This window comes from Somniosus microcephalus, chromosome 4 (genome assembly GCF_052327205.1).
Source record: "Somniosus microcephalus isolate GS21.2 chromosome 4, FLI_Smic_1.0, whole genome shotgun sequence".
NCBI classification, from domain to species: Eukaryota; Metazoa; Chordata; class Chondrichthyes; order Squaliformes; family Somniosidae; genus Somniosus; species Somniosus microcephalus.
In genome coordinates this window covers 326,950,028-326,972,370 of record NC_140990.1, presented here as the reverse complement: position 1 = coordinate 326,972,370, position 22,343 = coordinate 326,950,028, and the positions used below count along the sequence as shown (strand labels likewise).

General features: G+C 47.7%; 1 protein-coding gene across 1 annotated transcript in view; it reads left to right on the top strand.

The window, feature by feature from the left end:
• The window catches only part of LOC147120678 (contactin-associated protein-like 5), a 1,541,569-nt gene that overhangs the window by 1,145,061 nt on the left and 374,165 nt on the right, over window positions 1-22,343 (top strand). The window contains exon 14 of the mRNA XM_085986862.1: window positions 11,547-11,703. Coding sequence (XP_085842988.1) covers window positions 11,547-11,703 — 157 coding nt within the window. The remainder of the gene's footprint in view (window positions 1-11,546; window positions 11,704-22,343) is intronic.

The window sequence follows — 22,343 nt, the reverse complement described above, 5'->3', positions numbered from 1 at the left end:
GAAGGATGTTCTTGCCATGGAGGGGGTGCAGCGGCGATTCACCAGGCTGATACCAGGAATGGCGGGAATGACCTATGAGGAGAGACTATGTAGTTTAGGGATGTACACACTGGAGTTTAGAAGATTGAGAGGGGACCTCATAGAAGTGTATAAAATTCTGACAGGTCTAGACAGACTGGATGCAGAAGGAATGTTTCCCTTGGCGGGTGAGAACAGAACTAGAGGACATAATTTAAGGATAAGGGCTAAACCATTTAGGACAGAGATGAGGGGGAATTTCTTCACTCAGAGAGTGGTGAACCTGTGGAACTCATTGCCACAGAGGGCAGTGTACGCCAGCTCATTAAATATATTTAAGAGGGAATTAGATATATTTCTACGGGCAAAAGGGGTTAAGGGTTACGGAGAGAAGGCGGGGACGGGATACTGAATTAAAGGATCAGCCATGATCTCATCGAATGGCGGAGCAGGCACGAAGGGCCGAATGGCCTACTCCTGCTCCTATCTTCTATGTATCTATGTATCTATGTAACCCCTTCGTTCAGAGGGCAGGAAATGCCGGTTTTCCCCGCATGCGCTGTGCATGCTGAAAACCGGCATTTCCTCCGGCCAGACGTGTGAGTACCCCGACCGTACTCACGTGTTGGGACAGGAATTACTTAGTGATGAGAGACTAGGAGCTATAGAGGAGAAAAGAGATTTAAGGTGTCCATGTACACAAATCACTAAAAGCTCCTGCACAGGTACAAAAAGCAATTTAAAAGGCTAATGAAATGTTGGCCATTATCTCAATGGGATTGGAATACAAAAGTGAGGAAGTGATGCTTCCGACCATCGGTCAGACCATCTGGAGTGTTGTGTTCAGTTTTGGTCACCAAACCTCAGAAAGGATATCTTGACATTGGACGGTGTACCGCACAGATTAAACAGAATGATGCAGGTCTTAAAGGGTTAACTTATGAGAGCATAAACTTGGTCGTTATTCCTTGGAATTTAAAATATTGAGGGGTGATCTAATAGAGGTGTTTAAAATGGTAAAATGAGTCAATAGGGTAGATACAGGGAAACTATTTCTTACGGTGGGGGAATCCAGGACAGCCATGATCCAATAGAATGGCGGAACAGACTCGAGGGGCTGAATGGCCCACTTCCATTGCTCTGTTCCTCTGTGCCTATTAAAATTAGGAGGAGAGGTCAGCTCCGTGCACTACTGGATATGTCCACCTGTGCTACAAACAGGTCCAGCCCCAAACATAAGATTGGGCTGATGACTAAATGGGTGTTCAAAATTCTGTTTCTGTTCAAAATACAGTTGAATGCTCAGAAAGGACATAAGGGATCAGCTTCTTAGATTTAATGGCTTTTTTCTTATCCTTGCTCATTCTTATGTGCGTTCTTACTATCACATCCATGAAGCCTATTTTATATTGTATATTAATGTGTCTTAGCCTTTAATCTGGGCTTTGGCTGCCCTACTCTAAGATTCTAACAAAGCCAAAGATCAACAAGTGGATTTTTCCAAACTAGGTTACTTTAACACTGGCAGTCACCCATTTCAAATAAATGGCACACCAGTGGTGATAAAATAACACCAACTGGACAATCTAAGGCCGGAAGTTTTACCTGCAGACTCGCTGGGAGTCCGGGATTCCCCGCACGCTGTGGAGTTAGGTCATTGGCAGGTTCCCCACCCGGAAGTCAGCCTGATTGACAGGCTTGGCTTCCAGTCAGGCAGGGAACGCTGGAGAAGAGATCGCAGGACCGGAGAGGTCCGATCCCCGACCCCAGGGGAGCTTCGTTCCTGGACCCCAGGGGTTCCGATCCGGAGGGGGGGGGGTTTGTATAGGGGGAGGCGGGGGTCTGATGTTGCGGGGGGGGCACTTGGGGGTAAGGGGAGGATGCACTCCTGCTCCTCCTGGTCCACAAGCAGTGCTCCCCGAGGCTCTCCTCACCTCGCTGCAGCTGCCGGGAACCCCGAGGCCCGGGACCCCCAGCCAGCCACAATTAAACCTGCAAAGCAGGTTAAATCAGAGGCTTCTAGCCTCATTATCATATTTAAGTACCAACCCGCCTCCTGGGAGCGGGTTGGCTGCCCGCCCCTTGTCCCGTCAGAAGTGGGCGGGTTGGAGCCGGCTTCCCGACACGCTTCTAATTTTTCCCCATTTAACCCCCTCACCTGCACCCACTCCCATCCGCTCACCTATGTTAACATTCCCCCCATGTGTAAAAGTCAAGCTTCATTATTCAGAGAGGTTGGCTTTTCTCAGAAATGTTTGTAATGCATGTGTCCAAGTGTCAGAACAAAAGGGTCACTATTCAGAAGATGACTGAAAAGTGATTTCAGCAGCTCAATAATGCACAATGTGCAGTATACCTGCAGGCATAAGCTCAGCATTTTGTATTGGGGTGCGAGCTGATTCTTGATGTGATAGTCGCACACCAGTTGCAGTGCAAGGCCAACTTTTTAAGCTTTACAATTAAATTTGAAGAGTCTAGGTAGTCTTATATTTGAGTATAAAACTCTACCTTACTTGTTCCTATAGTGTTCTGAGCAGAACAACGTATTTCACGACAAAATCATATCAGACAGCAACACTATCACTGTACTGAAATATATATTCTCTCTCTTCTCTCTTAATCTCTTGTCCTTTCCCCCGTATAAATGTTGATTCATTTGGATGCTCCCTCAATTATATACAAGAATTCAAGTTGGACCAGAATTTATACAGTGTAGGAATGTCTAGTTCCTATCCAAAGACTGAGGTCCACTCAGGCGATCAAACAAAACAAAGTTTAATGGAAACTAACAGGTTTAAACAAGTAACTACAGGAGAACACCGAGTGTAGGTCTGCTCAGTTTGGAGGCTCCACGAGGACTGCTCCGGTGGTCCCGTGGTTGACGTCATGACATCATCACGTTCTTCCCGCCAGTGGGAGATCACGTGATGAACGGCGTGACGTCATCGCGTTTACCCGCGCTGTTAAAGTAATCACGCTCTGTACAAGTAAACAGTATAAATAAAGATACAGACTCAGGCTGTAGCTAACATGTTGTTAAAGGGAATTATATACAAACGATCTGAGTCCTTTAGTGGCTCCGCCACATGCACCCCCCCAGAATTGTCTTTAACAGCAAAAGTGAGACTGCGAGGAGGCCTGACAAGCCTGTCCGAGCGACTTCTGTAACCCTGAAGTGGAAGCTGATGGGCGGCGGTCGAGCTGGCGGGCGGTTGTGGTGGATCTGGCACAGCGACTGTGGGCGGTCAGCCACGCTTTGGCGGTTGAGCGATCTCGACTGGGCGGTCCAGGTCTAAGTGTGCCGGCTTCAACCGGTCAACCGAAATGTGGTCTGGTTTACCTCCGATATCGACTGAAAAGGTTTTGTCTCCCGGCTCTATGACGCGGAAGGGACCAGTGTAAGGGGGCTTCAGCGGATCCCGATGGGCGTCATGGCGGATAAACACGTACTCGGCGCTCTTCAGCTCAGCTGGAACATGGGAGCTCTGTAAGCCGTGATGCGATGTAGGCACTGGAGCGAAACATCTGGCTGCCTCCTGGTGGCTGACGAGTTGCTGGGATGCGGACCATGGCTCTGTTGGAGACGGGATGAAATCCCCTGGTACTCGGAGTGGCTGGCCATGTACAAGTTCCGCCGAGGACGATTGCAAATCTTTTTTGGACGCCGTACGAAGACCTAAAAGGACCCATGGAAGTCTGTCCACCCATCCCGCGCTTTGAAGACTGGCCCGCAGAGCGGCTTTGAGCGACCTGTGGAATCGTTCGCACAGGCCGTTCGCCTGTGGATGATAGGCGGTGGTGCGATGTAGTTTGGAGCCGAGCCCCTGAGCCACAGCGTTCCAGAGCTCAGAGGAAAACTGCGGTCCACGATCGGAAGAGATGTCCGCCGGTACCCCGAAACAAGCAACCCAAGAGGAGATGAAAGCTCTGGCTACGTCTGCCGAAGTGGTGGAAACCAACGGAACTGCCTCTGGCCATCTAGTGGTGCGGTCTACCATTGTGAGGATGTGTGTAAAACCTTGAGAAGGTGGTAGCGACCCCACGAGGTCCACATTCACGTGGTCGAACCGACGCTCCAGAACGACGAAAGTGGCCAATGGAGCTTTTACATGACGCTGTACCTTGGCCTTTTGGCAGACCACGCAGGTGTTGGCCCAGTCGCGGACACCCATGTGCATACCCCTCCAGACGAATTTTGATGACATCAGCCTTTGCGAGGCCTTCATGCCAGGGTGTGACACCCCGTGTATGGCGTCGAACACTTTTCGGTGCCAGGCGACTGGTACGATAGGGCGGGGAGCTCCCATGGAGACGTCGCAAAGAAGCGTGGTGCCTGCAGCATGGAATTTGACGTCGGCCGCTTGGAAGCTAGCGGGGCTGGTTCTGTATGATTGGACCTCTGGGTCCGAGGCTTGATCCGCAGCCATTAGGGCATCGTCGATTCCGAGTTGGACTGCGTGAACAGTCGCGCGGGAGAGGCAATCCGCCACCAGGTTGTCCTTACCGGGCAAATGCCGAATGTCCGTGGTGAATTCTGAAATGAACGTCAGGTGACGTTGTTGCCGAGCTGACCACGGTTTGGCGGTCTTGGCCATAGCGAACGTTAGTGGCTTGTGGTCTACAAATGCCGTGAACGGACGTCCCTCTAGTAAGAACCGGAAATGGCGGATGGCTAGAAAAAGGGCCAGCAACTCCCGGTCGAAAGTGCTGTACTTTCTTTCATTTCGCCGTAGTTGACGGCTGAAAAATGCCAGCGGTTGCCACGTCCCATTCACCCACTGTTCCTGCACTGCGCTGATTGCGTAGTCCGACGCGTCGGTGGTAAGGGCGATGGTGGCACCTGGAAGCGGATGCACCAGCATGATTGCGTTGGCCAAGGCGCCTTTGGTGTCGACGAACGCCCGGTCCATCTCGGCCGTCCAGCTGATCTGATCCTTACTGGACTTGGCCTTGAGGGCCTCATACAAGGGCTGCATAAGCAGGGCCGCCTTAGGGACGAACCGGTGATAAAAATTGACCATCCCGAGGAACTCTTGTAGGGCCTTGACGGTCTGCGGGCGCGGGAAAGATGTAACCGCCTCGACCTTCGTCTGTAAGGGAATTGCGCCATCTGATGTGATGCGGTGGCCCAAGAAATCAATCCGCTGCAGGCCGAACTGGCACTTGGCCGGGTTGATAATCAAACCGTGTTGACTGAGGCGTGTAAAGAGGGTGCGCAAATGGCAGAAGTGCTCCTCTTTGCTAGGGCTGGCGATGAGGATGTCGTCGAGGTAGACGAAGAGGAATTTTAGGTCCCGAAGCACGGAGCCCATCAAGCGTTGGAAAGCCTGTGCAGCGTTCTTCAAGCCAAACGGCATCCGCAGAAATTCAAACAGGCCGAATGGGGTGATGACTGTGGTCTTTGGGACGTCTTGCGGGTGCACGGGGACCTGGTGGTAACCAGGGACGAGGTCGACTTTTGAAAAAAAGGTATTTCCTGCCAAATGGGCCAAGAAATCTTGAATATGTGGGATCGGGTACCGATCAGGAGTAGTGGCGTCGTTCAGGCGTCGGTAGTCGCCGCATGGCCGCCAGCCACCGCCGGGTTTCAGAACAATGTGGAGAGGTGAAGACCAGGGACTATTCGACCGGCGAATAATCCCCAGCCGCTCCATCGTGTCGAACTCCGCTTTCGTAGCCGCGAGCTTGCCGGGTTCGAGTCGTCGGGCCCTTGAGTAAACCGGGGGGCCAGTAGTGGTGATGTGATGTTCTACACCATGTTTCGTGGCCGAGGAGGAGAAATTGGGCCTAGTCAGATCTGGGAACTCTCCGACGAGGCGAGTGAAGCCATCTGGAGGTGGGAATGCACAGGAGACAGTGCGCGGCACGGCGTTACCGCGGTGGCATGGGATGGAGTGGAACGTGGCCGCATTGATCAACCGGCGGTGCCTGACATCGACCAGGAGGCCGTTGGCGCACAAAAGATCCGCCCCGAGGATGGCCTGTGAGACTTTGGCCGTGCTGAATTCCCAGTGGAAGTGCTGGCCGCCGAAACACGCCTGAACCCGCCGCCTTCCAAAGGTCCGAATGTCTGCGCCATTAGCAGCCATGAGGGAGGGGCCGCGGCCCCCAGCTTGTATATCGAGATTTGACGCAGGTAGGATGCTACACTGTGCCCCGGTGTCGCAAAGGAAACGCCGACCAGATAGGGAGTCGGTGATGAAGAGAAGCTTTCCCGACTCTCCGATGGCCATCGCAGCCGCGGGGCGCTCGTTAGACCCGGTCCTCTTTCGCCAGGGTTGCTGTAGATGTTTTTTTAGGTATCAGTCTGGTGAATCTTCGCTGCACTCCCTCCATGGCAAGAACATCCTTCCTCAGGTAAGGCGACCAAAACTGCACACAATACTCAAGGTGTGGTCTCACCAAGGCCCTGTACAACTGCAGCAAGACATCCTTGCTCCTGTACTCGAATCCTCTCGCTATGAAGGCCAACATACCATTTGCCTTCTTAACCGCCTGCTGCACCTGCATGCTTACCTTCAGCGACTGGTGCACAAGGACACCCAGGTCTAGTTGCACTTCCCCTTCTCACAATCTATTGCCGTTCAGATAATAATCTGCCTTCCTGTTTTTGCCACCAAAGTGGATAACCTCGCATTTATCCACATTATACTGCATCTGCCATGCATCTGCCCAATCACCCAACCTGTCCAAATCGTACTGGAGTTTCTCGACATCCTCCTCACAGCATACCCTCCCACCCAGCTTTGTGTCATCTGCAAACTTGGAGATATTACATCTAGTTCCCTCATCTAGATTATTAATATATATTGTGAATAGCTGGGGTCCTAGCACCGATCCCTGCGGTACCCCACTAGTCACTGCCTGCCACTCGGAAAAAGACCCGTTTATTCCAACTCTTTGCTTCCTGTCTGCCAGCCAGTTCTCTATCCAAGTCAGTACCTTGCCCCCAATTCCATGTGCCTTAACTTTACACGCTAATCTCTAAATCAATTTGTGCACAGCAAGCTCCCACAAACAGCAATGAGATAATCTGTTTATTTTTTTAAGTGATGTTGATTGAGGGATAGATATTGGCCAGACGCTGAATGTCCAGTGAACAGTGACCCTTTTCGATCATGTGTAACAGAAGAGAAAGCGCACACGTCGTGTGTTTTCTCCCTTCAACTCACATTATTTCACTAAAAATAGCCGACAGAGCGAAATATAAAAGAAAATGTACAATACCAAACTATCACCAGGAGGCAGGATGAACAACTTTCACAAAACAAAGACAGGAAATGCTCATTCAAGATTGCCCTCAAAATGTACTTCACAACATTTACACACAGAAACCAAATAAATCGCTGATCCAAATGCCGTTACCGCAGTATATTTGGCCTGTTTCTGTAGTCAGTTAGCCACCAGGGAGAGAGCTAAAAGAACTCAATTGTACATTAAGAAATACAGAAAGATATTGAATGCGCATCTGCATCAGCAGATTTTCCTTGATCAAATTCAGGCAAGAAAGAAAACAAAGGAAAACATCAGTTAATCTATCAGATTGCAGTGCAATAGTTACAATACAGTTAGACACAGAGGCCTAGAAATTGCTCCGTGCCAGTTTGCCCACGTGAGCTGGGCACAGGGAACGATTCCTGTGCCGGAATGGGTAGGCCCAAGGCTCACCCGATTTGAGCCTTGAGCACATGAGACCAAGGAGCTGCAGACTCCTGCTGGGTGTCCCCAGATAGCTTGCCAACGAAAAGGATGGCAAAGGCCTTTGTGTAGTTCCTGGGGGTGGCGGGGGGTGGTGTGGGGAAGCAATCGGGAAGGTTGGGGAGGCAGTGATTGATGAAAGGAAGGCGGGGGGAAGAGATCAGCAGAGAGAGGGGGGCAGTGATTGGGAAGAGAGTGAGTCGACGATAGCTTGAGGGAGGGGTCGATCAGGAGGGATGGTGAGACGGCGATTGGTAGAGGGAGGGGGCAGAGATCAGCAGAGGGAGGGGACAGTGATTGGGAAGAGTGGGGGAGACAGCAATCGGCAGAGAGAGGGAGTCAATGATTGGTAGAGAGAGGGTGCGATTGGGAGAGGGCTGAGAGGGGACCAGCAATGGTCTTTGGCACTTCAATGGAGCTGGGAGGAGCACTCTTGCATGTCCTGGAGCCACGTTCAGGTAAGTATTTTTCTTTAAAAACTTACCTTATTCCTGGCGATTTGTAAGGACTGCCAGTTTGGCCTCATGTTCACTCGATTGATTCCTGTGATGCGAAGGTTGTCCTATGAGGAAAGATTGATTAGATTGGACCTATAATCTCTGGAATTTAGAAGAATGAGAGGTGATCTCATTGTAACACATAAGATTCTGAGGGTGATTGACAGGGTAGATGCTGAGAGGTTGTTTCCCCCTGGCTGGAGAGTCTCGAACTAGGGGGCATAGTCTCAGGATAAAGGGTCAGCCATTTAAGACTGAAATGAGGAGGAATTTCTTCACTCAGAGGGTTGTGAATCTTTGGAATTCTCTGCCTCAGAGGGCTGTGAATGCTGAGTCTTTGAGTATATTCAAGGCTGAGATCGATAGATTTTTGAACTCTAGGGGAATCAAGGGATATTGAGATCGGACGGGAAAGTGGAGTTGAGGTTGAAGATCATCCATAATCTTATTGACTGGCGGAGCAGGCTCAAGGGGCTGTATAGCCTACTCCTGCTCCTAATTCTTATGTTTTATATACCATATTTTCCTGAACTCATCCGGCCTGGAAGCATTTACGTGCAGGGCAGCCAAGCATTACGAAGGGAGCCACAAACAGTCATTCGGGCACCTATTTGCATATTCAAATATGCATATGCCTTGATCAATGTGGCGGGCAGTGAACTTCTGGCACGTTATGAGCGCACACGTTCTGCCCGCCCATGATATTAGATGGTTACGTGCCATCAAATTTCTAGGCCAGAGTTCCCGAACAACAAAGTGCACCAGTGTAAAACTTTCTACTTCCCACACCAGCCATATGATAAAAATATAAAATACAATGAAGAATTGTTAGCACGGATTTCAAAAGGGAAGGTCATGCTTGTCCAATCTTATTGAATTCTTTGAAGAAGTAACAAAGAGTAGACAAGGGTAATGTAGTAGATGTAATATTCGTAGATTTTCAAAAGACCTTCGATAAGGTAATGCATAGTAGACTCATGATTAAGGTCAGGGCATGTGGAGTCAGGAGACAAGTAGCAGCATGGATAGCAAGGTGGCTACAAAGCAGGTAAGAGAAAGTTGGGGTTAAAAGTAGTTAATCCGAACAGCGGAAGGTGGAAAGTGGTGTTCCACAGGGATCAGTGCTGGGATAATTATTCACCATTTACACAAACGATTTGGACTCAGGAATCGGACAATTGCAAAATTTGCGAATGACACCAAACTGGGGATAGAGTTAATATTGAGGAAGTCTGTGACAAATTATAAGATGATGTTAATAAATGTGCAGAATGAGCATGTAAATAGCAAATTAATTTCAGTATGAGGTGGTGCATTTTGGTAGGAAGAATAAGGAGGCCACATACACATTGGAAAACAAGAGTCTGAATGGGGTAGAGCAGCAAAGCGGTCTAGGGGTACAGATTCACTAATCACTAAAAGTAGCAACACAGGTTAACAAGATCATCAAAATGTGAACAAAGCACTGGGTTCATTTCTGGAGGACTAGAATTGAAAAGCAGAGAAGTTATGTTAAACTTATATAGCCTATTGATTAGACCACACTTAGAGTAATATGCAGAGTTCTGGTCTCCATATTACAAAAAGGAAATAGAGGCATTGGAGAAGGTACAAAAAAGATTAACAAAGATGATACTAGAACTGAGAGGTTATAACTATTAGGAAAGACTGAACAGGCTGGGGCTTATTTCTCTAGAAAAGAGAAGGCTGCGGGGTGATCTAATGAAGAACTTTTAAAATTATGAAGGGGTTTGATAGGGTAAATGCAGAGAAGATGTTTGTGAAGAAGAAGAATGTGCCAGTGCAGCCTTCGGTCACCTGAGGAAGAGAGTGTTTGAAGACCAGGACCTCAAACCCGGCACCAAGCTCATGGTGTACAGAGCAGTAGCGATTCCTGCCCTTCTGTATGCCTCAGAGACATGTACCATGTACAGCAGGCACCTCAAAGCACTGGAGAGGTACCACCAACGCTGCCTCCGCAAGATCCTGCAAGTCCATTGGCTGGATAGGCGCACCAACGTCAGTGTTCTCGCTCAGGCCAACATCACCAGCATCGAAGCTTTGACCACGCTCAATCAGCTCTGATGGATGGGCCACATCGTCCACATGCCCGATATGAGACTCCCAAAACAAGCATTCTACTCGGAGCTCTGACACGGCATGAGAGCCCCAGGTGGGCAGAGGAAATGCTTCAAGGACACCCTCAAAGCCTCCTTGAAAAAGTGCAACATCCCCACCGACACCTGGGAATCCCTGGCCCAAGACCGCTCAAAGTGGAGGAGAAGCATTCGGGATGGCACTGAACATCTCGAGTCTCTTCACCGGGAGCAAGCGGAAGCCAAGCGCAAACAGCGGAAGGAGCGCACATCAACCCAAGCTCCCCACCCACCCGCCCCTTCAACCACCGTCTGCCCCACCCTGTGACAGAGACTGTAGGTCCCGCATTGGACTCATCAGTCACCTGAGAACTCATTTTTAGTGTGGAAGCAAGTCATCCTCGGTTCCGAGGGACTGCCTAAGAAGAAGAAGAAGAGAAGATGTTTCCACTTGTGGGGGAGTCCAAAAATTGGGGTCATAAATATAGGATAGTCACTAATAAATTCAGTAGGAAATTCAGGATACACTTCTTTACCCAGAGAGTGGTGAGAATGTGGAACTCGCTACCACAGAGTAGCTGAGACGAACAGCATAGATGCATTTAAGGGCATACTCGATAAATACATGGGGGTGAAAGGAATCGAGGATTATACGGATAGGGTGAGGGAGGAGGCTCGCGTGGAGCATAAACACCCACAGAAACTAGTTGGGCCAAATGGCCTGTTTCTGTGCTGTAAATTCGATGCCATTGAAAAGTCCCAGAAATGGTGTAAATACTGGTTCCTGAGCGATAACAACTCACAAGCATTAATTATTTGTAACGACGCCAAGTTCTACAAAATATTTTCATGAAATAAAACCGACTGTTCAAAGATAATGCTCTTAATGCTCGCTTCTTGATCTTTGTTGATACGATGAAGAAATCGTACAGCCGGAACAAGTTTTTTTCGTTTCCACTACCTGGCAGGATTCCAGTTTCTTGTAATTGCCTGTAAAAGATCTTAAGTGGCTGTGCATTTCATGCAAGAAGAAAGTTTATATTTGTAAAAGGATTAAGGAGACACAGCTTGCACATGTTGCAACTTCAGTTCAGACAAAAGAAAAACGACTTGTGATATCTCTTTTTTTCTAACGAAGCAACTCTTGTCCACAAAACCTGTCTCCAAAGATTGTTTCAAACTCATAAAATCTCAATAACAATGTCAAGTTTTATGCCCTGTTTATATTTTCTTTCAGATGGGGCACCGTTCACCTGGTGGATTGGGAGGACCAATGAAAAACAAACTTACTGGGGAGGTTCATCGCCTGGCGTTCAGAAATGTGCCTGCGGATTGGAGGAGAGCTGCCTGGATACCAAGTATCACTGTAACTGCGATGCTGGCAGAGATGAATGGTACTGTGACATTCTGGAGCCGATAGTGTGTCTTAACATTTTTATTACAGTAACGTTTCAGAGCCTATTCCCTTGGTTCCGATCATGTGTGTTCGATGCGGACGTTAGCATTTCGAACTTCGGGCCCGAACTTCCGATCGGTCATCCGATCGGTGGATCACTCGACAGGGGACAGGAAACTGTAGTGGAACCTGGTTTGACTGGGATTCTGTCCCATTTAGGAAGGCCAGCAAAATTCAGGAGGAGGAGCCGTGGGCGAAACTTCTGCTTGCCCGCCACTGAATCCTGTCCTTATGCTGACAGGAACAGCACCCTGGAATTTCTGGACCCAAGCGTCAATGCTACCTCCCTTCACCCCCTACCTGAACCTGTTGTTCCAGGACATCATAACTGTTCATCCTGTGGGAGAGAATTCCACATCTTGCCAAACAAGAGTTTGTACCTGCTGGAGAGGCAGCTTCAGGTCTAGGTCAGGGGAAGCATTGCTACCGTTCAACCAACACCGTAAAAATCAGATGATCTGGTCACGATCACATTGCTGATTGTGGGAACTTGCTGCGCGCCAATTGGCTGCCGCGCTTCCTACATTACAACAGCGACTACACGTCAAAAAGTACTTCATTGGCTGTAAAGCACTTTGGGACACCCTGAGGTTGTGAAAGGCGCTACATAAACACAAGTCTTTCTCTCTTTTGTTCTAATATAGAAAAATGTCCCGAAGCATATCATGGGGCCAGATTTTGCAGAAAAAATAACAGCATGTCAACAACTCACACCGTTATTAACGTACAAGTTGGCCAGCAACTTGTGGCGAGGAGGAGATACCCCATGAATTGTGAATCTCCAGAAGTTGCTGGCCGATTTGCACTACTTATCCATTAGCTTTGCGCACACTGCATCTCACGCTTAATCGCCCCGTGATTTTCATGAAATTGCTGCACTTGCACATTAATTGCCCGTTAAACTCGCCGCAGAAAGTTAAGCCTAGTAATTAACAGCACAAGTACCCTTTTAACGATGTGATTATTGTTAATGGCTGCCAATCAACCTCTCTTGCCCAGAAAGTGAACAATTAAAAGTGGCGTCTCATTCTTTCAGATTGTGAATTGCTTTAGGAGATTTTTAAAATGTCAAATCTTTAATTTTGACTTTTTTCTCACTTTTCCATTCTGGCACTTATAGAAACATAGAAGATAGGAGCAGGAGTAGGCCATTCGGCCCCTCGAGCCTGCTCTGCCATTCAATGAGATCATGGCTGATCATCCAAATTCAGTACCCTGTCCCTGCCTTCTCCCCATATCCCTTGATCCTTTTAGCCTTAAGAAATATATCTAACTCCTCCTTGAATATATTTAATGAATTGGCCTCAACTGTCTTGTGTGGTAGAGAATTCCACAGGTTCACCACTCTCTGGGTGAAGAAATTCCTCCTCAGCTCAGCCCTAAATGAATTAGCCCTTATCCTTAGACTGTGACCCCTGGTTCTGGACTCCCCGGCCATCGGGAACATCCTTCCTGCATCTAGTCTGTCTAGTCCTGTTAGAATTTTATAAGTTTCAATGAGATCCCCTCTCATTCTTCTAAACTCTCGTGAATATAAGCCCAATCGACCCAATCTCTCCTCATACGTCATTCCTGCCATCCCAGGTATCAGTCTGGTGAATCTTCGCTGCACTCCCTCCATGGCAAGAACATCCTTCCTCAGATAAGGCGACCTTCTTTTCTCTTTCTTTTAATCACGCCGCTCCAGCAAAATCTGGCCCATAGAGTTCTCAAATCAAAAAATGAAATCCAAATAGGAGTAGTCAGACAGCCTGCACTGGAGACTGTAAGCAGCGGCTGAACATGAGGCTGTTTAAAACATGGAACCATTCCAGTTGTTGTTCCTCCATTCTTTGATGTCGAGGATTTAACAAGCCTGACGCCAACACACACACACACACACACACACACACACACACACACAGGGCAGCATTCCACCAATGCTGAAACCAGTGAAAGAGGGGAGGTGATGATAGCAGGAACTGGTTACAAAGCTGATGCCAAGTTTTAGCAGGCTGAAGATGGCAGAAGGGAGGGAAGGATGAGGGAGGTGAAGGGATTCCGCAGCTTTGAGACTGACATGAATCAGTCATTCATGAAAGAAAGACTTATGAAATAATACTGAGCGGCCTGCGGGTGGCGCTGTCCAGGGAGAGTATAAATACTCGGGCACGGGCCCAGCTTGCGCAGGACATTCTTAACAGGAACTAGTGAAGGACACAACTAGACCTCCATGTTGTAAAACAGTTGATTAAAGCTTTGTTTAACGCATAGACCAAGTGCCTAATAATTTTCTTACGTCAGAGACCCTGAGAGAGAACTTGGGCTAGAAATACTGTAGGTGCTTTGCTTTGGTGGTTCGAATCACCCCTCCTGCTTAGTTCTAGACGACAGGAATTACGGTGAACAGGATTGGAACACAGACAAGCTTCTCGGACTCAACCGTACGGTGTTTAATAAAGTTAACACACACACCCGCCTCCAGTACGTAAAATGCCTGGTGGCGTAAAACAAACAGTACAACAATACAACTTGGCCCGTCGAACAGGCCCCTGTCTCGTATTAAGATGCCTAAAATCACACTGTGTTGCTATACAGAGTATAACATGGACTTGTCCCACAAACCCTGGAACATGCACTGTAAAATACACGCAGAACCTCCCCACTAAACCCCTCTGGATTGGTTGGGACACACAACACCCCCTCACACAGTACCGGTGGTCTTAAGGATGCGTGGGCTTGGACAATGCTCACCCCCATTGTCTGTTTTCTTGCTCGCTGCTTCCCTGTGTAGAACGTGTCTCCTGGTTCCATATGCAGTATCCAAGTCCCAGTTTCCAGGTTCATTCCTACAGTCGAAGAGCAAGGCAAGGCTCTTGTCGCTCGTGGTGGTTTAGAGCAAGCGAGAGAGAGAGAGAGTGCCCAAAGCTGCCTTCTCTGTATACCCTAAAAGTTCACTAAGGTCTGTGTATTGCAGTGATGTCTTTTAAATCACCCTTCTTTGTCTGGTTCCTGCCTTTTCGAGTCTGGGCCTTCTCCCAACTCTTGTACTCCAATCCACACCCAGTAATCCAAACCAGAGGACATGTACAGGGCTGGGGGATGGAAGACAATTCCTTAGCTTGTCTCCCCCTCCCTGTGGTACATATTTGATTTGATTTAGTCTTACTGCTGATGAGTTTTGCCCAAGGTTGAAGTGCTTATCATTGAGGCCAGGAAGTCCATTGTTCCAGCGAAACTGGCATTATTGTCTTGTTTAATTGAAGATCCATCGAAACCCATTAAAACACGAAGTCTCAATGTCCAAAGTTAAATCACCTATTCACAGTTAAATCACCTATCGAGATGCTCATTGTCCAAAGCAAATGTCTTTTCCATAGTTAAATTGGTGTGTCTGTGCTTCTAGGTCCAACTGCACCACGCCCCTCTCACTGGGATCAAACAGATTGCTGGTCGAACAGCAGTAACAATCATACAAATCCTTGGGGTCTGCTCCGATGCTTACAATACGTCTCGGGCAGTGGCGCAAAGCGGGCGGTATCGGCTCGGCCGCCCGTCACACGCAGCACGCCTGACATTCCGTTCCGTTGCAGTCAATGCAACTGCATATCAGGCGCTGCGTATAACGGGCGGGCGATCTGATACTGCCCGCTTTGCACCACCGCCCGAGACGAATTTCTAGACCTTTGAGTTGTTTGGCCTTCTGGGTTGCTGCCTTCCCCTGTGAAGGAGCAGTTTGGCTCCACTTAATTTTTCCCTTGTTTTGTTTGGCTTGGCTGCCTAAGACTTGCAACTTACAGAATCGGTTTGAACCTTCATTCTGCCACTCCATTCCACTATCAGACTGTGCTCCTTTAATTAGATTTTTTTTTAACATTTCTTTACAGCACAGAAGTATGAAAGTGAACATCACTGTAGGGGGTAAAGTGCTGTCAAGCTAAAGTGCTCCCTTTCCCTCTCAGAAAAAAAACACATTCTATGGGCTGCCATTTACCTGACACTTCAGCCTCAGTTGAAAATACATATTCGTATTTACATTCCAGTGCTGTGACTGGCATCCAAGAGGGGCAAGGATACCAGACCCCCACTGAGATAAATGGTATCTGGAGACGGACCTGTCAGCTACATCATCTGAGTGGGTCTGCTTTGTCTGGGAAACCTGACTTGGCTGGTCTCTCAGATGCTCCATTTTGTAATACAAAACGTTAGGGCCTAGAAATTAGGTTTGCCTCCGCCAGGGCTTTTGCGCCCGAAATTTTGCGCCCGCGATAATTGCCGCTGCGCCCGCCAAAAATTCAGCTGCCCCGCGCCCAGACGGCTGCGGGCGCTAATGGAGGTTTTCAGCGCCTCGCTATGGGCGCTGAATGCAGGTTTGCGGCGCTAATCCCCCGCTGCGGCACCCGATGCGGTGCGGCAGGCTGGGGTACTGCAGGCCTCCTCCTTCTGTTAAGGAGGAGCTGCCTGCAGCCGACCGCTGACCGGTCGATTCGCCCGACAAATGAGCCCGGCACCTCGGAGAAGTGCCGGGCTCGCGGGCCACACACATCAGTGCCGCGGGGGGGTGGTGGAGGAGTCCGGGGAGGGAGGTGCGGGCAGGCGGCCGCCGGGAAAGCGGCCGGCCGCCGCTCCACCTTAATGCGCCGGCGCTACGTGCTGCAACATCCCGTTGAACAATCGTTGGTTGCGGCTGCCACGGGCGAGGCGGCCGCAACTGAATTTGGGCGTCCGGCCGCGTTACCACGGCAACCGGGACGCTGCGCACACCGATGACGTCATCGGTGCCGGCGCAGCGCTACCGGCTAACGCCGATGGTAGGGCCCAACGCAATTTCAATCGCGGCTATAATTCCGGCGCAAGGCCCTCTAACGCCTCTAATTGGGCGCTAACCCCACCGAATTTCTAGGCCTAGATGTCTCCTGTCAGACAGATCTTTTTCGAATATCAGACTTATATTCTTTCCTCTAGGGTGCCGGTCCCCTTAACCATCCAAAGGTACTGGATACTATAGTTTCTCAATTGGTGCCCTGCTACTAACTTCTAAATACCTGTCGGTCAGTGCATCACTGACGATTTGGCTGAATTAATTCACTCCGCTGCTTTTGGTTCTGAAGTAGCCTAGCTTGCTTCAGTCACCCGTATCCCTTTCTGTGACAAGTCATTCTTGACATTGTCTATCCAACGATTCCTTGGTCTTCTTCTTCCATGTATCTACCCTACGTAAACTTGAGCGCATCCAATACTCAGCTGCCCGTGTCCTAACTCGCACCAAGTCCTGTTCACCCATCACCCCTGTGCTTGCTGACCTACATTGGCTCCCGGTTAAGCAATGCCTCAATTTAAAAATTCTCATCCTTGTTTTCAAATCCCTCCGAGATATCTGTGCTCCTCTAATTCTGGCCTCTTGAGCATCCCTGATTTTAATCGCTCCACCATTTGGTGGCTATGCCTTCAGCTGCCAAGGCTCTAAACTCTGGAAATCCCTCCCTAAACCTCTCCGCCTCTCTACCTCTCTTTCCTCCTTTAAGACGCTCCTTAAAACCTACCTCTTTGACCAAGCTTTTGGTCATCTGCCCTAATTTCTCCTTATGTGGCTCGGTGTCAAATTTTATTTTATAACACTCCTGTGAAGCGCCATGAGACGTTTTACTACAGTAAAACCACTATATAAATACAAGTTGTTACTGTCGTATCTCTGTACGGAATTAAATAGCTTGGTAGGCGAGGGATTGCCTATGGATGTAATTTATCGGGACTTCCAGAAGGCATTCGATCAAGTTCCACATAAGAGACTGTTAATGAAAATGAGAGCATGAGGAATTGGTGTTAACTTATTGACATAGGAATTGATTTGGAGTTAGGAGACAGAGAGTAGGGACAATGGGTATGTGCTCAACTTGGCAGGATGCGACTAGTGGTGTCCTCCAGGGATCTGAACTGGCGCCTCAGCTTTTCACTATATTTATAAATGACTTTAATAAAGGAATAGGGAGCCGTATGTCCAAGTTTGCTGATGATACCAAGTTAGGTGGCACAGTAAATAATGTAGTGTAGATGGGAGCGAAAAGTTGCAAAGGGACTAAAGGATACTAAATGAAATAAAAAGATTTTTCCGTACTTTGCCCCCTTTTTCTTGTGGCTCGATGTCTATTAAACAATGACTCCATTTTATTTGTAGTGAGTTATCAGTTGTACCAGAATAACCGCCTTGTACACATACCCAGCTGAGGAAAGCTCTTGGTGTCAGAGATTGCGTTCGGCTCCCTCGAGTTCCTGAAGCCACGTTGATTGTGCTTTAGTCTTTCTTCTGATCATAGCGGGTGCTTTTAAGCGTACTCCCGAAGCAGGTGTGAAGTCCGCTGTGCCCGCCTGAACCCTTCCAAAAAGGAAGCCCCAAACCATTTTCAGATTCGAGGCTCTCATTAGAACACAGTTGGCGAGCTGCCCAGGGTGTTCCTGCTGCTCCTGGTTCCCTCCTAGAAAATGTTCCAGGTCGTTTTTAGAGCAGCCTCCAGCTGCCCCCCCATTAAGGACCCCTGGTTTGGTTGCTCACCACCTGGTACACACAGGCGGAGTGGGCGCGCCGTGCTGATGCCACCCGTTTACACTTGAAAATGCCAAACACGGTCCTACAATCGGCGTAGAACCCTGGCTTGAATATACAGGTGGCCTCCCACCTGCTTCGGCCAAGAGTGCTGGCCGCCCATTTGGAAGCCCGTCTAAAAATCATATGAGCTGGATGTTGGGCATCCATGTACAGAACACAGACATTATCACATCTCTACTTCATTTAGATAATCTGTGGTAAACTTTCAGTTACTACTCATTTAATATATAGTTTAGTTTCTATTACTTTAATTTAAATATTTTTATTCTATTACTTAATTTGCCTATTTTGGTTCATGGTATATATATATATATATAGGAACACAGGAACAGGAGTAGGCCATATACATTTCACCCAAATCTGCCTTGTAGAATTCTTCAATGCCCCATTCAATCCTTAATGGCCCTTTAACTCTCAACGCAGCTGCAAATAATCTTGTTATTACTCCTACACCTGACCGCTATCCTGTTTCCATGGTCCTTTTGCCTGGTCTGATAAGAACATAAAAGATTAGCATGGAAAATTGAGGCTCATGGGATAAAGGGGAAAGTTTTGGCGTGGATAGGGAACTGGCTGTCAGATAGAAAACAGAGAGTTGGAATAAACGGCTCATTTTCTGAATGGCAGGCAGTAACAAGTGGGGTACCACAGGGATCTGTCCTGGGCCCCCAGCTGTTCACAATTTACATTAATGACCTGGATCAGGGAGTCGGATGCAGCATTTCCAAATTTGCAGACGACACTAAACTAGGAGGTGGGGTGGGCTCAGAGGAAGAGACCAGGAAGCTCCAGAGCGATTTGGACAGACTGGGCGATTGGGCGGATAAATGGCAGATGCACTATAATGTGGACAAGTGCGAAGTTATCCACCTTGGGTGCAGGAACGGGAGGGCAAATTATTATTTAAATGGCAATAGATTGGGAGAGGGGGAAGTACAGAGAGACCTGGGTGTTCTTGTACACCAGTCACTGAAGGCGAGCATGCAGGTGCAACAGGCGGTCAAGAAGGCAAACGGTATGCTGGCCTTCATAGCAAAAGGGTTAGAATACAGGAACAGGGATACCTTGCTGCAGCTGTACAGGGCACTGGTGAGACCACACCTCGAGTACTGTGTACAGTTTTGGTCGCCTCATCTGAGGAAGGATGTTCTTGCCATGGAGGGGGTGCAGCGGCGATTCACCAGGCTGATACCAGGAATGGCGGGAATGACCTATGAGGAGAGACTATGTAGTTTAGGGATGTACACACTGGAGTTTAGAAGATTGAGAGGGGACCTCATAGAAGTGTATAAAATTCTGACAGGTCTAGACAGACTGGATGCAGAAGGAATGTTTCCCTTGGCGGGTGAAAACAGAACTAGAGGACATAATTTAAGGATAAGGGCTAAACCATTTAGGGCAGAGATGAGGGGGAATTTCTTCACTCAGAGAGTGGTGAACCTGTGGAACTCATTGCCACAGAGGGCAGTGTACGCCAGCTCATTAAATATATTTAAGAGGGAATTAGATATATTTCTACGGGCAAAAGGGGTTAAGGGTTACGGAGAGAAGGCGGGGACGGGATACTGAATTAAAGGATCAGCCATGATCTCATTAAATGGCGGAGCAGGCACGAAGGGCCGAATGGCCTACTCCTGCTCCTATCTTCTATGTATCTATGTAACATAAGAAATAGGAGCAGGAGTAGGCCATTCGGCCCCTCGAGCCTGCTCTGCCATTCAATAAGATCATGGCTGATCTTCTACCTCATCTCCACTTTCCCGCACTATCTCCATACCCATTAATTCCTTTAGTATCCAAAAATCTAGCAATCTCTGTCTTGAATATACTCAATGACTGAGCCTCCACAGCCCTCTGGGGTAGAGAATTCCAAAGATTCACAATCCTCTGAGTGAAGAAGTTTCTCCTCATCTCAGTTCTAAATGGCCGACCCCTTATCCTGAGACAGTGATCCCTGGTTCTAGCTGCATTTGTTGCCTTCAATTGACTTTGATTCCTCTCTCCGCTCTGCTGAGTGTTGTTTTCCATAAACCTCTAAAAAGAATTCTGCTTTAGTCTAATTGGCCTTTGAACATGACCAGATAGCCAGTTTAGTTTGATTTTACATTTTTAACCCAAGGGTCATACATGCATGCCTTCCTTTTCTTGCCAGGTTGGTTTTAAAAGCATTCCATTTTTCTTCAATGTTACTATAATTGGGACCGAGCAAGACCGTCCAATCAATCCTGCTCAAGTTGCCTGCCATCTTTGGAAATTTATCCCTCTTAAAATCAAGAACTAGCATTAAATTTTCAGCAGTCTTGGCTTGGCTGATCAAGTTAAATCATCGAATAATACAGCACAGAAAGAGGCCATTCGGCCCATTGTGCCTGTGCCAGCCCTTTGAAAGAGCTCTCCAATCAGTCCACTCCCCCGCTCTTTCCCTATAGCCCTACAGATTTTTCCTTTTGAAGTACATATCCAATTCCCTTTTGAAAGTTACTTTTGAATTTGCTTCCAACACCCTTTCAGGCAGTGCATTCCAGATCATCATTTATCCACTTTCTTTTAAATGCTATTGAGGATTCTGTGTTTCTGGTAGGGCATTCAATGTTCGAACTACCCTCTGCATAAAAAAAAATCTTCTAAACGCTCCTGTACAATTTTACGGTGAGCCAGTGTGTAAATTAACGTCTTTTTTCAGACCCCTATAACGTGAAAGTATCAAATAAATTCCACAGTAGCCGTGTGAGGTGTAAGTATCTAATTAGAAAGTCGATATCACATACTGTTCCAAATTGTTACAGTCCACATTAGATGTTTAAACTTGCTTCACAAACTCCTAACTATCGCCTTTCATTTTCCTCTAATATGTCGTTTCTTATATCAAAGAAAGAATGAACCTGCATTTCTATAGTGCCTTTCACGACTTCAGGATGTCCCAGAGCGCTTTAGAGCCAATTAAGTACTTTTGCAGTGCAGTCACTGTTGTAATGTAGGAAACGCGGCAAGACAATTTGCACACAGCAAGCTCCCACAAACAGCAAGGAGATAAATGACCAGGTAACCTGTTTTATTGTTCACCATGTTGAAGAGTTCAAATACCAGGAGGCACAAGTTAAAAAATGAGGAAGTTAGGGGATAAGAAAGGAAGTCAGGTGGGACTTTTTGGCTCAACGTGTAATTGAAATGTGCAATAAATGGTCAGGTTGTAGGAAGCAACGGATTCCAATCTAAATCACTGAGGTCGAGTCAGTTCAGTAAATTAACCGAATTTAATTAAACTGGTGAACAAAACAAAAGCATGCAGGAGCAACAGCAAACAGGTCTATACAGTAGCTTGTTCCACGAGGTCTGAACTCAGAACCTCCCACCTCTGACGTCATGACGTCATCACGTTTCCCGCCACTCGGGGCACCACGTGACCAACGTGATGACATCATCGCGTTGTTTCAGGGTTTTTACAGAAAACGTGTTTACACTCAGCAAACGGACATAGGTGCTGTAACATTGCTTTAAAGACAGTTATTCATTTGTACAGGAGTTCATTGGTGGTTTTACCACAAGGTAAAGCTGTTAAAGCAGACAGTATAAATTGGCTTAAGAAGCAGTTAGACTTGGAGAGAAATGGGTTTGAAAGATATGGTGAGCAAGTGGATAGGTGGGGTTGATAGATTAAAAGGAACTAACGTTCCTGGGGCCTAACAACTTCTTACAAATTGTTTTTTTGTGAGATCTATACATAAAATTCCAGTAAATGTACAAAAATATCCTTCCAGTTCCATAACCGTGAAAAATTATTTAACTTCTGCTATGAATTGATCAGTTGTCAAGCATCCACAACCTTCTGCTGCTTAAATCTAGAGGGAATAAAATAAGATTTACGTAGGATTTGAAACTGTATCAGTTTCAATTAAGCATTCAGACATGCCTTGTGGCTATTAATCCACGTAAGCCTCTCTGAAATCCCTGATATCCTACTCTGATTCCGTGGGACAAGTAATCTTTAATGTAGT